Source organism: Stigmatopora argus, chromosome 7 (genome assembly GCF_051989625.1).
Source record: "Stigmatopora argus isolate UIUO_Sarg chromosome 7, RoL_Sarg_1.0, whole genome shotgun sequence".
Lineage (NCBI taxonomy): Eukaryota > Metazoa > Chordata > Actinopteri > Syngnathiformes > Syngnathidae > Stigmatopora > Stigmatopora argus.
In genome coordinates, this window is record NC_135393.1 from 7,710,672 (window position 1) to 7,726,912 (window position 16,241).

The 16,241-nt window shown below is 39.4% G+C and overlaps 1 protein-coding gene and 2 long non-coding RNA genes across 3 annotated transcripts; 1 reads left to right on the plus strand and 2 right to left on the minus strand.

The window, feature by feature from the left end:
- Positions 1-661: 661 nt before the first annotated feature.
- On the minus strand, positions 662-2,265 carry LOC144077383 (uncharacterized). Its single transcript, XR_013301010.1, has 2 exons — positions 2,113-2,265; positions 662-1,228 (listed from the first exon to the last, which is right to left on the minus strand). It is a non-coding gene; the product is annotated as an uncharacterized LOC144077383 (long non-coding RNA).
- Positions 881-8,180, plus strand: LOC144077381 (uncharacterized). Its single transcript, XM_077605090.1, has 6 exons — positions 881-1,236; positions 4,049-4,096; positions 4,375-4,419; positions 4,544-4,691; positions 6,445-6,606; positions 6,875-8,180. The coding sequence occupies exons 1-6, from the start codon at positions 1,186-1,188 to the stop codon at positions 7,876-7,878; spliced, it is 1,458 nt and encodes a 485-aa protein (XP_077461216.1). The 5' UTR covers positions 881-1,185; the 3' UTR covers positions 7,879-8,180.
- A 5,303-nt stretch (positions 8,181-13,483) lies between these two features.
- Positions 13,484-14,441, minus strand: LOC144077384 (uncharacterized). Its single transcript, XR_013301011.1, has 2 exons — positions 14,361-14,441; positions 13,484-13,599 (listed from the first exon to the last, which is right to left on the minus strand). It is a non-coding gene; the product is annotated as an uncharacterized LOC144077384 (long non-coding RNA).
- Positions 14,442-16,241: the final 1,800 nt, after the last annotated feature.

A 16,241-nucleotide genomic window follows, 5' to 3' on the forward strand; every position in this document is an offset into this window, starting at 1 on the left:
TTCCTCCCATCAGCTGTCAGGCTCTTTAACAAAAAAATGGCTGAGTGTTAAGACCTACCGTATGCATGCATGTACATCTATGTGTATGTATGTGTATATGTGCTTATATGTATGTATGTATATATGTGCTTATATGTATGTATGTATGTATATATGTGCTTATATGTATGTACACGTATGTGTATCAGTGTATGTTTGTATGTATATATATGTATATATATACATATATACACATACATATATATATATACATACATACATATACACATATATATATATATATATATATATATATATATATATATATATATATATATATATTTCAGCAACACGCTTATTTATTTATTTATATATTTATTCATGTATTTATTTATTAACTTACTTATTACCTATCTATTTATGTTTAAAATGCCTTTCCTATTTCTGCATCCTCGCCCTCTTGCTACTGTGACAACGAAATTTCCCGAATACGGGATGAATAAAGTTATCCAATCCAATCCAATACTTGACGTGAAAAGTTAGGGTTAGCTGCTTGAAGTCAGACTTAGTTTGAAATCCACACACACACATACGCATCCATCTCCCAGATCAAGTTGGTCTGAGTAGAAAAAGTTCCCTATTTATTCATTTTTCGCACATGATAAAATACAGCAGGCCTATTTCTCACCTCTGCTTTTTAATGGAATTTCAAGGTGAAGTGAACACAAATCAAGTGTGTTGCACTGTTGCTGGGAGCTCCGACCAATTAAGCCTTTCTTGTCGATCCAAGGTGGGTGAGGGGTGAGGGAATGCATTTGCATCGTTGAGGGGGTTGTGGCGGCATGACGTCACACACACGCAGCATCCCCAACCCTCTCTTACCAAAACAAAGAGGGGAAAAACACGTTTGCATCGCCTCACTTCGACGACAGCCTCTTCTTGCCAGCCAATTGTGTCGAGGTCATGCATATCCTCGTGTGATGGGCTGGAGGTCTGGGGGGGTTGGGGGGATGTGTCTCTTTCAATAATCTCGCTGAGTGGAGAGACACCATCCGGGAGGGGCACCTTTCCCGCTGTCTGTTTGTGGATGGGGAAGCCGCCGTGTCCGTGGAGAGGGGGGCGACTGTGATGTATATCTAAGCCCGAAGAAGGAGCTCACACCACGGTTGGCATTTTTTTGCTTGTTGTCACTCCGGTCTTCGTAACATGGATCCCGAGAAGACGTTGACGTTCTGTCTTGGCATCAAGTCTGATGAGGTACACACACACAGGCACAATGCTGTCAAAGAGCAAGCATGGACTGCTGCAGAGCAACATGCTTCCATGTTGACAAAGAGTGCGGCCTCGCCACTCATTCTTTATTTGCTATTTTTTAATTGATATCCCTACTTTCGTGATGGTCCCTTTATCGTGCAAAGTGTTGCAGATGCACTTCAAAGATTCAGCACTGGAGAGTAGAATATAAAAATATTTGCTTGATTCTTCTTGTTTGTTGCCTTGTCTGTGTTTATCTATATATAGCTTTGTTTTAAGTGATGCTTTATGCATGACAAATACAGTTTGCAGAAGGGACGAAATTGCTGATTCAGTACGCTGACAGCTGCACATTGTAAATGACCTTTCATGTTGGTGTGTTGATCAAGGAGTGCTTCGTTGTGCAAATATTGGACAGCTATATTTATTTTTATATTCTTTTTCAACTTCATTCCAACACAATCAACAGTTGTGTGATGTGTAAAAAAATGTAGTTTAAAGTTATAGCTTGATTATGGTTTTGTAGAAAAAGGTCATTTTCCAATTTCTAAAGCCCCAATAACCACACATTTGTAGCTATTAAAAAGGTTGGTCAATAACCTTTATAGTCAACAATTGGCTGAAAAAAGAATATTCAAAAGTGGCCAAGCCAGTAGAGCACAGTGTGTATTATACTTCTTGACAATATCAGGAGTGTCACGATCGCGCCGAAATATCGTGGCGCGATCGGAGGGATTTGGACCCAGTAGCGGGGAAGCAGGAGGGGACGAGACGGACTGTGCTCATGATAGTAACTTTAATGACTCGAAAACGCCATACAAAATAACAAGGACTTGTACATCCCAAAACAAAATAAAACCGGAGCATGGAGAACAGTACCTTTGCAGCGATGCATGCAGTATCACGCAGTACGATCCAACAATGACTACCACTTCCGTGGTGCTTAAATACACACATCAGGAAGTAATCATGAATCACTCGCAGCTGCTCAAACCCAACGGCAAGCCAGGAGGGACAAATGAGCTGCTCCTGACAAGGAGCAAACAAGCAATAAGTGAACAGATTGTCAATGGCAGGAATGATAGAATGATAACACTTGAATTAAAGCTGAATGGCCCAATCACGGGGATTGTTTTCAAATGGATAGTAGATGCTTATCCTCACGTGGGTCACAGGGGTGCTGGAGCCTATCCAAGCCAACAACGGGCAGTACGTGGGCTACACCCTGAGTTGGTTGCCAGCCAATTGCAAGGCAAAAAAAGACTCACAACCATGCACACATGCACACTCATACCTAGGGGCAATTTTGAGTGTTCCACTAGTCTACCATGCATGTTTTTGGGGTGTAGGATGAAACCGGAGAACCCAGAGAAAACCCACATGGCACGGGGAGCACATACAAACTCCACACAGGAAGGCTGGAGGCCACCAAGGTTCGAAACCTTGATCTCAGAACAGTGAGGCGGACGTGCTAACCACTTCTCCACTCTGCCGCTGTGGAAAAATAATAAGAACTCCATTATTAATCAAATTATATTTTGTGGATGTTATTTGTTGTTAGGTTTGGGTTCCTTTGGGGGTTTATTTTGTCTTTATTGGCTTGTCCTTGTGATCACCCATTGCTTTCACCTGATGACTTTTAGCACTTTAGTATTCTAAATAAAACATGAATCCATTTATTAATTTCCAAATTCGAAGTTAGCATTCTGTCCCATTTTTTCTCTGTAATGCAAAAAAAATACAGAAAGAAACAAATGAAAACATTGACATCAGGCATTCAGTACATTGATTATTTAGGACAAGGTGTAGAATTGAAAACGGCTGTTTTATTAAAATTGTTGCTTTGATAATTGAGACTTTGTTCTTGTTGGATTTTGGCTCAACATTTCATGGGGTTTGAGATAATTGTGTGTGCTAGTGTTTCATTATAGGTACACTGCTGTAGAGGGAATATATTGTTGCCTCTTGCAGACAACATATCCATCAAGCAATTGACAAAAGAGTGACAAACCTATGCACAGTGTTGCTTCACTTTGGCCTCTCACTTTCAATCGCAATTTATCACTTTCTCACTCTGGGCCTTCGTGACATTTACACAGGCATGACTGATATACTCATTTTCAAATGCCTGAATACGCTAACAAGAGGAAATTTGGATGGCAAATGTAATCTGAAAATCTTTGGATACTCTGCTGTGTTATATAGTATAATTTGTATTTATCTGTATTGTTCTGTTTTGTTCAAGGGCTAATTTTGAATTATGCCATGTTTAAAAATGTCCAGAGTGGCCGTGTCTTCACAGAACATGTATGAGGACACCAAATCAACATGTGCTCTCGGTGTTATAGAGGAAGTTAAGCCTGACATAGACTGCATCTCGGATCAGTTATGTTCTTTCTCGTTACCATATTCATAAACAGGCTTACAGAGGAGACTAGAATTTCCGTCTTTTATTATGTGCACCGATATCACACATTGTGACCTGCATTGAATTTAGACACCAGGTATTTTCAGAAATGTGGCATACTGTAAAGGAGAGGAATTAATTTTAGTTGAAGAATGACAGGAATATGAGCAGAGAAGAGTGAAGCGACAGAAAGATGATAAATAGCAAAGTTGGAGGACTACAAAACCCTACAGACGATAGTCCAGAGCAACCCCCCTCCTTTTCAGCACTTTTCTTAAAACATATGTAAGTTTTAAGCAAAAAAATATGTATTGAATCGATTGTGGCATGAACTCCATGTAAAATAATGGCCATTAAGAAGCATCGTCTAACTCTCGCATGTGTTGTTTGTTTGTTTTTTCCCACTAGCTGACGATGACCCTGAAATACTTGGTTGGTCCCACTGAGGCTTCCACGGTGAGCAGCTCGACCTTCACTATTCATTTCAAAGAATAATGAAAATCAGGCCTCCTAGCACTACCAGTTGTAACCATGGCGATGCAATTATTTGTCAGCGCTGCTCGTGCGATTTCCACGTGCACGTCTGATATCACCGCGCCTTACTCTGGGCTTTCCGACACTGATGTAGACTTATCACTTTATTACTTGCTTTTTATGAAGTATTTTTTCTCGTAGTCGTTACATTCTACAGATCTAGCTCTTACTGCCTGCAACCTGTCTCTTTTAAATTGTAGGTGGCTGTTATCCAGAAGGAATTGGACCGGCCCACAGTTGACAAGGTTTCTGTTTGTCACACTTGAATGTATATTAGGAATTGGTTGTGAAGACAATGGTTTCCTATGTGGAATTCTTGTCTAGCTATATTTAATTTACCACTCACCCGACTTTTTTTCACCCCACCAGGTGGAGAAGCAGCATGAGCATTCTGGTAGTCCGCCTGTTGCCAGTCACAAGTACTGTCCTGGTATAAACAACAATCCGGGTTACGTATGTGAGACGGGACATTGCTGCGGAGAGACAGGCTGCTGTACCTACTATTATGAACTTTGGTGTGAGTCACCTGAACCTTTTTGTCAGTCTGAATTAATTTAGAATGCTGTCATTTAAAAGCAAAGGTCTCAATGCTGGCCTGGTGTGCATGTCAACAGTTGTTTTTTTACATATTACAACAAAGTTTCATTCCTATACTAGTGAAGAAGTTGTCCCAACACACCATAATCACATAACTAACCCACACAGTAGCTGCAGTGCAACTTAGTTTATAATGCAGTTTTGAACCTCAAAACATTGTATTTTGTAAACCAATTATCCTATGTAATAAACATATTTCAGTTATGTCTTGCAGGTTTTTTTTGGATAATTCATTTATTTGACAACAAATTTCCCAACTCATGGTTACATTCTAACAAATGCTGCATTGAGTACATTTTATTGCGCTGGAGTGCAAACATAGATATATTTATATTATCTTGGCATATTTAATTAGGGAATTAAAATGGAACATGCTGAATTGAATTAAATCGGAGTATACTATCTTAACAACAGACTTTACAGTTCCACTCAAAATGCAAATTTTGTACAACAACAAGCTTCTTTGTTCGAATCTCTTGTCCATTCAGTATCTGTATATATCAGTGGCGGTCCGTGCATTTTCTTGTAGCGCCTTCAACAAATCAATCCAACCCTCAAAAACTATTTTATGGCTATAAAACCTCTACTGCAGCTACAGCTGCAACACAGAAAAAAAATCAATAAGTCAATGCAGAAAAATGGGGTAAAATCCACTTCCTATCAGCATTTAATGATTAAATACAAATACTGGAGCTTTTCAGACATTACAACCGGGCCAGGGGGGTGATTTCACCGGCAAAAGACAGCGATGGACGTCAATGGCGAAACTGCAAAAATTGCACTAAAATGGGGTAAAATCCACTTCCTAGCAGCATTTACTGATTAAATACAAACACTGGAGCTTTTCAGATATCAGAACCGGGCCCACAATTGAAATATTATTTAGGAATATAGCCATATGTTACTTACCAAAAATCATTTTTAACTGTACACAATATCCATCCTCCTTTCTTTCTTGCTTCTTTTCTATCGCCATCGAAGCTAATGCTGAAAGTGGAGCCTGTCCTGTTGTATTTCTGGCATAGTCCGTCTTGAAAATGGCTTTAAATCAACACAACAATATATTTGCTTGTGCAGCTCGCTACAGATAGTTTGGTAGCTCTGGCTAATCGCTAGCCAATCATAGTTGGTGAAAGCGATGACGTATCCCTACGCCTGCGACAAGGCAATGAAGTATCCCTACGCCTGCGACAAGGCAATGACGTATACCTAGGCCTGCAACAAGGCATTGTGGTGTTGCCAAGTCAAAATCTGATTGGTTAAAGCAACAGTCTTATCAACGCTTGTTTAATGCAGCAGAGCCTGCATAACTGATTGTGAAGGCCTTGAGGCAGATTTCTGACCCTGGCAACAAATAATGGCTGAAATGTGATTGGTTGAATGCTTCAATATGAAAACACACATCTGGAAGCAGTGCAACCAGGGGGAAAGGAAGCTAACAGACAATTTGGAATTATTTAATAAGTATTGATGAACAAAATATAATATATGATTCAGGTATTTCTTAGGCCAGCAGAAAAGGCCTTGAAGGCCCCGATGGCCCGCCACTGGTATATATTTAGCTTTTCTGAAGAATCTTAACTACTTAGTCTAAAATAACTGGACGAAGAAAGTTTTTAAATGGTGTTTCTTGGTTTTTCGAATATGGATTGCAACTTTTTTCTTCTTGGCAGGGTTCTGGCTGCTCTGGACTGTATTGATTCTTTTCTGCTGTTTCTGTGCTTACCGTCATCGCCGTGCCAAGCTGAGGATCCAACAACAGCAGAGACAGAGGGAAATCAATCTTATTGCCTATAACAGAGCCTGCAGCTATCCGCCTTCCATGCTGGATTTGAGTATGTTTATATGACGACACATTTCATTGTTTTCCAGTAAAGTTCCTCTTTTTCAAGATACAGTAGCTGTTTGAAGTGCCAGCATATTAAACAAAATCAGTTTTGTCAACACTACTATAAACTATAGCTAATGGGTGGGCAAGCTTATAAAACATGATAATTTTACATGTATATTTCCATTAATTACTGTGGGAAATATAACATATGAGAAAAAGTACTCATTGCAAATTGATTTCACACACTCGACATTCATTTCTTGTTGTTTTAGGTTTTCTGGCCTCCTTCAAGTTACCAACTTACGACGAGGTGGCAGCACAGCCAAGTACACCTCCACCAACGTACAGCTCAGTTTTCGCCTTGCAGGGCGATGCCATGCTAGGTCCCAACTCATCCTACCCCCACCACCACCTCCACAGTCACCCCTGTCCCCCTTACATGGGCCCGGCGGCCAGCAGCTTCACCTTGTCCCAGAGCTCCGACAACTACACGAGCTGCTCCTGCGAGTCCTGTTTTCTCACCTCGCCCTGCAGCACCTCTTCCTCAATTCAGGTGACGGACGAGACATATGACAGCAGCCGCATGTCTACGCCCAATGACACCGTTGGTGAAGGCACCTTCTTGCCCAGGGTGGGGGGCATCCACTTGTCAAACCCCTTGCCCTCACCGCCTATGTCACAGGTTCCACCGGATATTATAGCAGCCCTCACTCCAGATATCATTCCCAGCCATTCATACAATGGCCTTGAAGGGTTCTCATGCTCGGCTGCCCCACTGTCACTCCCCTTGGGACCCTTCAAAGGCTATCGTCCTTCCCACCCACCTCGCCTCACGCTTTCACCCCTCATTGCACTACCTTCTCTCCCCTCTGGTCAAGTACAGAATTTTATTTACTCGAATCCACTGTGTGCCACGACTAAGAAAGAAGAGGAAGAGGTCCTGCCGCTCTCCACTCGGTCCTCTCGTCAAGGGGCTTCCCTCGCTACAAATATGTCTGCCGTGATGCGCCCCGAAGACGAAGACGAGGATGAGGACGATGACGAAGAGGATCACTTCCGCCATCGACGCTTGACGGGTGATTCTGGCATTGAGGTATGTCGCTGCAAGGGGAAGCGAGGAGACACAGAGGAGGATGAGAGCCTCAAGGAGAGACAGAGGTGTGACAGTGTGGACAGCTCCCCCCAAGCTAAAGAGGGGCTCCTTTCTCCCTTGCTGGACAACTGTCTCCAACCACATGGCGACTTTGTTATCGTTGTGGAATCATCAGTAGTCTGACAAGCAGAAGAAGAAAATAAAAGTTTCAGGGTCATGGTTATTGTCATTCTCTCTCAAAAGACTAGGAGGTTGAAAAAAAGTTGCATTACTGAAGTTAGTCTTGTAGACGAAGGGGAGGACAAGATGAGTCTTGTTTTCACCTGGTGCCATTGCGTTATTGTGATTCTTGGTTTCCCAGTTAAACGAGTGCAAATATGAGAGGGATGACTTTAATTGACATCGATTGGTTGGTTGTTTCGACACCAGGATTCCACAAAAACACAAAACCAATCCCCACAAAATGTTGCCAGGTTTGACACCTACAAATGCCCATTACATTTTGCTAAGAATCTTCAAAAGTGCATAGGGATTTATTTATTTTTCCTTATTGCTCTTTTGAGTCAGCCACACGTTACCCAATTCACTTCTTTATTCTTATATTGAATAATGACCCATTTACTAGTTTTGCTTCCACTAAGTGATGGCACAGATCTGTGGTTTTATTTTGATTGAATTTGAGTTTGATTTATTTAATGAAGGGTCAATACATTTTGATGAACACATACATGTAAATATGTAACATTATAGCCAAAGGCTAATTTCCATCTTTAGTCCCTTGGGCAGGCAGATGTTAAAAACACAAGATACAATCAAGAAGGCACCAGTAGGTTGAAAAGACAGGACAGACTAGGAAGCAGCATATAAACGATTAGATGGAAGGTGTGGTGAAACAATGGCTAAATATATCTGACTTTAGTTAGTTTAGTTTAGAATTCATTTCCTAGTTAAGAGTTCCAGTAATACACCAACCAATGAAAGTACCCATTACATTTTGCTGTGGATCTAAAAATGTGCTTTTACACAAATGTATTTTCAACTTAATTACCTTTTTCAGTCACACGTGCAATTTCAGCCACTAGTGCGACATGGAACCATTTGAACAATCATAACTCTATAGCTCATTTGTAGCTTATTTTTTTCTCCAGTAATTAACCTTCCATTTAACACAGTTATATAAACAGCCAAACTAGTTCATGTTACCTCCACCTTCAGAGATTTTTAAAAAAGAAATTCTTCTTTAGAGACTTGCCGGTTTTAACCCCACAATTACATTTTTACTCAATTACATTTTACATTGCATACCATTTAATGTGAGTCTACTCTATGCTATACAATCACGTTTGGTTGAGCTCACACACTTTTCTAGTGTATCCCGTTGCCATATTAACCGGTCTTATGAAAGTACATTATGAATCATTACAAAGGGCCTAGACGAGAGCGTCAGGACTGGGTATTTGACGGCATTTCCCTGATTGCACATGTGAAGGAACCCCTGATTTCATGCATGTGTTTCAATCGTAACATGGATGTATAGTACGGCATACACTTGATGCTATGTTGTTCTTAAAAAGTAGGTGATAGTAAATCAAAACACAATGGACTTGACAATGACTGTTACTTCAAGTTGAAATTGACCAACACCCAAAATATTTCTAAATTCTTTATTAACAATTAACCAAATGTCGTGTTTACGGGGTGCAGGAATGGATTATTGGGATTTAGGTTAGGTTAGGTTAGAACTTTATTTCATCCCGTATTTGGGAAATTTCTTGGTTGCAGTAGCAAGACAGACACAAGACACACAAGACATTGTAGACCTAGGTAAGAAACTGGAGCCACATACAGGAAGTCCACAAGGTGGGGATCTTCTGAAGACTGAGACTGAGTTTCAATGGTGAAAGATTATAGATTATAAGGCAAATTATCTGAGCTATTTTACTAAAAGAAACAGCCTCTATACACATGTGACTCAGACAATAAGGTGTCCTTACAATGTTATGTCTGATGTGTGCAAAGCTTTATGTGGACTTTATTGCTTAACACTGTTTATATACATCAATTATGACTGTTACAATACTTACCTGAATACCATAGCATATTGTTAAATACAGCTGCTTTATGTGGAATTTCAAGACTGTTACTGTTCAAAAGAAATGTGTTAACCGTACTCTGTCACACTAATAATGAATGTAAAAAGCACTGCAGAGAGACGGAGCACTTTTGGACATTTTTAAAGCGAGAAAGAAAACCGCAGCAAAATGTAAGCAGCAAGGCAATACAAACTCTGATGAGATGTATTTTTTTTAAAGTGTTCAGAAATCACCCGTAATGTAAGGCTTATTCAGAGTAAGTCACACTAGACCCAGGGATGTCAAACGTACCATTCGGCGGTTGAGTGCAGATAAGGGACGTTTTATTTAATCCGTACAAACACGTGAATATTTATGTGAATATTGTAATTACTATTTGTATCCCCAAAAGATGAGTTTTCTGTTGTTTATAGGGGCCACAAATATATACAGGTCAAGGCCGCTTGAGATTGTTTTGAATGCTTTTTGAACCAAAATGAGTTTGACATACCTGAGCTTGACTTTTTTTATTTTTTTATTTACGTAAATAGTTGTATCATTCAGTCACCGTGCAGAGTGGGTGCATGACTAAGGAAGCCTTGATTCTCCCTTAAAGTAGTCACCAGTATTGAAGAGGGCCACTCTGTTCCATTTTAAAGGAAAATCGCCCATAAACTAAATTTGACCATATAGCTAATGTGTATTCTTGTGCCACTGTAGCTGTCATAGGACACACACCTGATTGACAAGAGACCACTTTTTACTAGATTGATGCACCTTTGATCCCATTGACTCTTAGGTTTGTGATTGATTTACTTTTTATGACACCTTATGTGTCTTACCGCATCAGATGGAAGCAGTGCTTGCTTTATACATCACCACAATGAATTCTTAATTGAATTATTTATGATTAAACTGTAAATGTTAATCTTACAAATTATGCCCAAATTATGTCAGTTACCATAATATGTCAATTAATGGAACTGTGTGACAATGCAGTATTCTTTTGACTGCCCTTTGAAGACTTTAAACTAAATTGTTCAATTGCGTGATAATCTTTCTATACAATTGGCACAAAAAAGGTAGGTGTTTGTTTTTGATTGAGATTTTTATGCACTTCCAATTTACCATAAACTTTACGAACAAATTTACTTAGACTTTCTTTAAACTTTTGAATGCACATGTCCAGCTGTTCAAAATGTCTGTTCTTTTTGTCCAACTTGCTCTGTTCCATAATGGAGACCAAAATTCATATAACAGGTGTTTTCCACATTCCCATGGTTTGCCACGTATGTTTTTTTGCAGCCTGTCCAGTCATTCTGTAATATGATGATAGGAATATGCTCATAGATACATATGGTATTTTTTATAGTGTTCTGCAAAAAATAACATTTTCACAGCATCTTAGTTGTTTAGTGGAATTTTATATTACAATTTATAGGATGCTGTTTTCATAGCAGTTGAATTTTGTCTCAAGGGAGTGCTGAAACAAAATGACAATTTCAATTCATTTCACAGAATGAAATGGTCATTTCTCAGAGCTCCCCTGTACTTTTGAATGATGTTATATTTCCTGGAATTGACATGTCCTCTCGACCATAGTCAGGTGTGATAAGCTGCAACGCAAGCATGACCCTAACAAGGACAAATGCTATAAAAGATGGATGTAAGCCTGTTGATTGGCCACACATTTGTCTAAATTCTAGACAACTGTTCACCTTCAATTTTGCCCTGACCTCCTTCACTTGTATCCTTTTGCATTCTAGTTGGTGCAGTGTAACCTGCATTGTTTATGTGTACTTTAAACCCCAAGAAATTAAGGTTCTTTGTATGAAGTCAACTGATGGTGTAGTGGTTCACTCGCCTGACTTCGGAGCAGGCAAGCGTGGGATTGAGTCTTCACTTGGTGGTCGTGTGATTGTGAGTGCGGATGGCTGTCCGTCTTTTTTTGTGCCCTACGGCTGAATAGCAACAGGTTTAGGGTGTAGTCTGCCTTTTGCCTGAAGTCAGCTGGGATAGGCTCCAGCAGCCCCCGCAACCTTTGACAGGATACGGGGTACAGAAGATGAATGAATTTATAAAGTGGCTGTAATTCTTGATGAGTTAACCTTACATATCATTTATACATATTGAAGTGCAGCAATGTATTATGGTGGTGTGTAAAGATAAAAGTATATAGATTGTAGACCTAATCATATGAAGTGTACATTTCCCTGTTACCTTTAAATAATGTTGATTAGCTAATGTGTGATTTTTAAAAAGCCTGTGGTGCCTAAATATTCTTTTAGCATAATATATTTTCCTGCTGCCACATGTGTGCTAGTGCATGGGTTTTTGTACATTGTGTCATTGCACACAAAAATGAGAAATATATTATTAAGCGGTCTTCTTCTAAACGGATTCTAGACTTGAGACTGTCAAGTTAGTATTTAGCAATAGTGTTCACACCAGGGCCGGTTTTTGCTATAGGCAATGTGGGTGACCGCCCAGGGCGCAATCTATTAGGGGGCACAGAAGACTTCTACCCCTCATTTTTTTTAAATTATATTCCCAATTGTCTATACTATCATGCCTCATTTCCACGTCATGTTAGTGGTGTTGATCTCTTGCTCCGTGGGGGAGTTAGCAGAAGGTGCCTTGCCTCCCCCATAGCGTTTGTAAAGTATTGCATTCAGTTTAAATTGGGGAAATATCTTTTTTTCTTATTGTAACAATTTTCTTATGATGTAGTTGATGATTTTGTATCACAGAAAGCCAGGAAAGTCAAGTTTGAGGTTCAATCCAATCATCCAGAATGGTAAATTTAATGGCAAGTGTAGTGCGGTAGTGTGAAGGCACAAGTCCTCTAAAACATCTGCTACAGTAAGAATTCAGGTTGTCTTAATTATTCAAAATATTTTTTTATTGAAATGTATTCTATTCCATTTTTGTGGTTTTGTGTTTATTTGTAGGAACATTTGTTCTCATTTTATTATTTACTAAAAGGATACTATATGATAGAAGAGAAGGGGTATAATCCTCTCAGAGGAAAATTAGCCAGAATCGCCTCTGGTTCACATTCTTTTTCCCCCCCTCTGACTCTGGTAAAGACGAGTTGATAGGAAAGAAAGTGCTGTGATTTTTTTTATTACCTCTTTTATACTGCGCTGTGTGCTGTGTAGGGCCAGGTCCCTCGATTGTATATAGCACTATGTCCAGTAAGCATTTGAAATGCCTTTGACTTAAAGTGCAAACAAGAAAGTGGCTTAAATAGGCTGTTAGTGGCCTTCATTTGTTAACAGTATTCAAGGCAGATGTGCTATGAAATAGTTCACTTTTGTATTTATTATTATTTATTGTATTATTATATTTTCCAGGGGGTTTTCTATAAAAAAGAACAAGCTTGAAAAATAGGGCTCACAATTACTATGTTGCAAATGTATCAGGAATGTGAGGCTATTTTTTATTTATTTATTTAAGAGGACTGGAAAAAAATGGGGAATAGTACTAGTTAAAAGCCACCCAGTGGTGCAATTGTTCTTCTGTCTGACTTTGGCGTGGGGAATGTGGGTTCGATTCCCACTCGGGGTGTGATGGTGAGCATGAATTGTTGTCTGCCCTGCGATGTCTAGCAAAAGATTCAGGTGTCCCATGCCTACTACAAATGGTTGGCTTGGAAAGGCTCCAGCACCCCCATGCGACCCTTGTGTGGATAGGCACTGTGGAATGAATGAATAGTACTAGTGTAGAGATTAAAAATCTTCATGATAGCAAAATGTAATGTTTGACCAAACCCTTTCTGCAAATTGGGAACATCCACTAGCAATGGGCTCCTTGCATCCAAACTCTAGCCCTGCCAACATGGAAAATAAACACAAAAAAATTAAATGTAATGCCTGGTCTTCTATATCTTTAATTTAATTTTATAAGCAGATGTCCTCAAATTCTGCAACCTTTGCGATACGAATATGTTCATTTTCAATTCTGGGATCTCTTTCTTCAACATGTATTTTTATTTTAAGAAATTTTCAAATGTCAAGTAGACAAAAGCAAATTGTGTCACATAGGATGTACAGTAAATCACAAATAAAATTAATATAGCCCAGGAAAATTCCTCTTTTAAACACCGAACTTGCAAATAGGAATGGTGGCCGTGGGAAGAATGGTTATTCATTTATTATCCATACCGCTTATCCTCACAAGGGTTGCGGGGGGTGCTGGAGCCTATCCCAGCTAACTACAGGCACCAGGCAGGGGACACCCTGAATTGGTGGCCAGCCAATTACAGGACACAAGGAGACGGATAACCATTCACGCTCACACTCTTACATGGGGGCAATTCAGAGTGTCCAACCAGTCTACCGTGCATGTTTTTTGGATGTGGGAGGAAACCGGAGTACCCGGTGAAAACCCATGCAGGACTGGGGAGAACATGCAAACTCCACACAGGAAAGTCTGATTGAATCCTCGATCCCAGAACTGTAAGGCTGACGCGGTAACCACTCAAGCGACAGGGCGATCAAAAGAGATTATGTCCATACAAAGGTAAAATAGGTTCCCCCCCAATTTTGTTGTTGTTGACCATTTTGGCCCTTTGAAATTGCAACAACACACCTGAAACAAATAATCCAGATCGGTATCAAGCTGCTGGACCACACCTGGGCAATTCGGTCCTCAAGGGCCGGTGTGGGTGCAGGTTTTGTTCCAACTGATCCAGCGCAGACAGTTTAACAAATTAATATTTCTGCTGAAACAAGAAGCACCTGACTGCAATCTGCTGATTGCACTTCTAAAATACCAGATTGGTGGAAAGGTTTCCTCTTGTGGGTTGGACGAAAACCTGCACCCACTGCGGCAGCCCTTTGTGGAATTAATTGCCCAGGTGTGTTCTGGACAGCTTGCTGATGAGTTGATCATTTGATTCAGGTGTGGTCAAGGAGGGAGATATGGAAAACAGACTGGATAGGGGCTCTCGAGGACTGGACTTTGCCAGCCCTGGTCTAGACTGAATATGGCCAAGCTATCCCGTGGCCCTCTTTAAGATTGTTACTTAGTTTTGACTGTAAAGAACTGTTCATTGTCTCTTTATCGAGAACATTTCCTCTATATTTTTGACTTGAGTCAAGCAGGGAATTGATAGAGCAACTTGCCAGGAAGACAAAAACAAAACATGACTGATAACTTAAGACTGTTGATCCTTTGTGAACCATTTATTCCTATAGAAGCAAGCAGCCTTCCTAGCAGTACACGTGACTATGTGAACTAGTTCATGAATATTCAAGTTGTGATGTTCTTTTTAAAATATATATTATATCTGTGCTCTGTTGTGTTGTCAGCATGTGTGAGAGACTTATGGTTGTTATGGTGTGGTTTAAAAAATCGCTGTTGCTTATCATAAGGCCAAAGTTGATTGTCATTTCGCAATCATTATTATTTGGTTAAATGAGAATCTAGGCATGTTTATTATGTCTGTCAATGCTTCAAAATCTCAGAGTGTATAGCATAAACACCTGTAGTGAATACTCTGTTGTGAAATGAGATTCTCTTAACCTTTACATAGATTTGTAAAATTATTGGGTGCTGTCTAGGAGGTTGGATTGGGATTTCTTCCCTTCCTGTTGTTCTTTCTTCATTTCTTTTTTTTAAAGTCTATCATGTTGGTTACAAATACCTGCACAACTTAAAATCAATGATGACTGTGCATTAAGTGATAAAATAAAGAAAACTCATTTGTCATGTGTGTCTTTTTGCTTGCTTAATATACAAATGAAATGAAACCTTTTTACAACGGAGTGCAACCTGCATTCTTGTGCACTGATTAATGTGAATGCCTTCTAAGTTATTAAATATTTTAGGTCAATTCAAGTTCAACCTCATGTCAAGTACAATTTAGTCAAATTATGGCTGGAATTTTTTTTATTTTGTATTTTTCCCATTAATTGTTTATAACAAAGTTGCTGGTTGGACACATTACATTTTAGATAACCGGTAAAAGTTAGTTTTTAGATTCATTTTCAACCCAGTTTATCCTGGTCAGGAGGATCATTGTTTTCAATTATTAAAATAATTGATTAATTTGATTTGTATTAATTATTGATTGAACCGTTTTGACACACCTAAATGTGATTGGTTTGCAATCAGTTCAGGTTGTACCCTGTCTGCTTCCTCTAGTTGTCTGAGATACACTGCAGTACCCCCGCAACCTCCCCGCAGTACAGAAGATGAATCAACGGACATTTAATGAAATATATGAATCGTAAATATCTGAGTTTGGGAAAAGTAATTAATAATTGTCTAAGTCAATAACTTCGGGGTGTGCAATAACAATGTGCAATATCTTAGACTGCAATATTTTAGAATTTACCTAGCTGGGATGTGACTTTTTATACTTTTATATTACTATGTTTGTTTTTTACTGTGAAAAAGCACTTTTTGGAGTAGCACCACCAATTTCGTTATACGCAGCTGTGTATGATGACAATAAAGGCTTTTGAT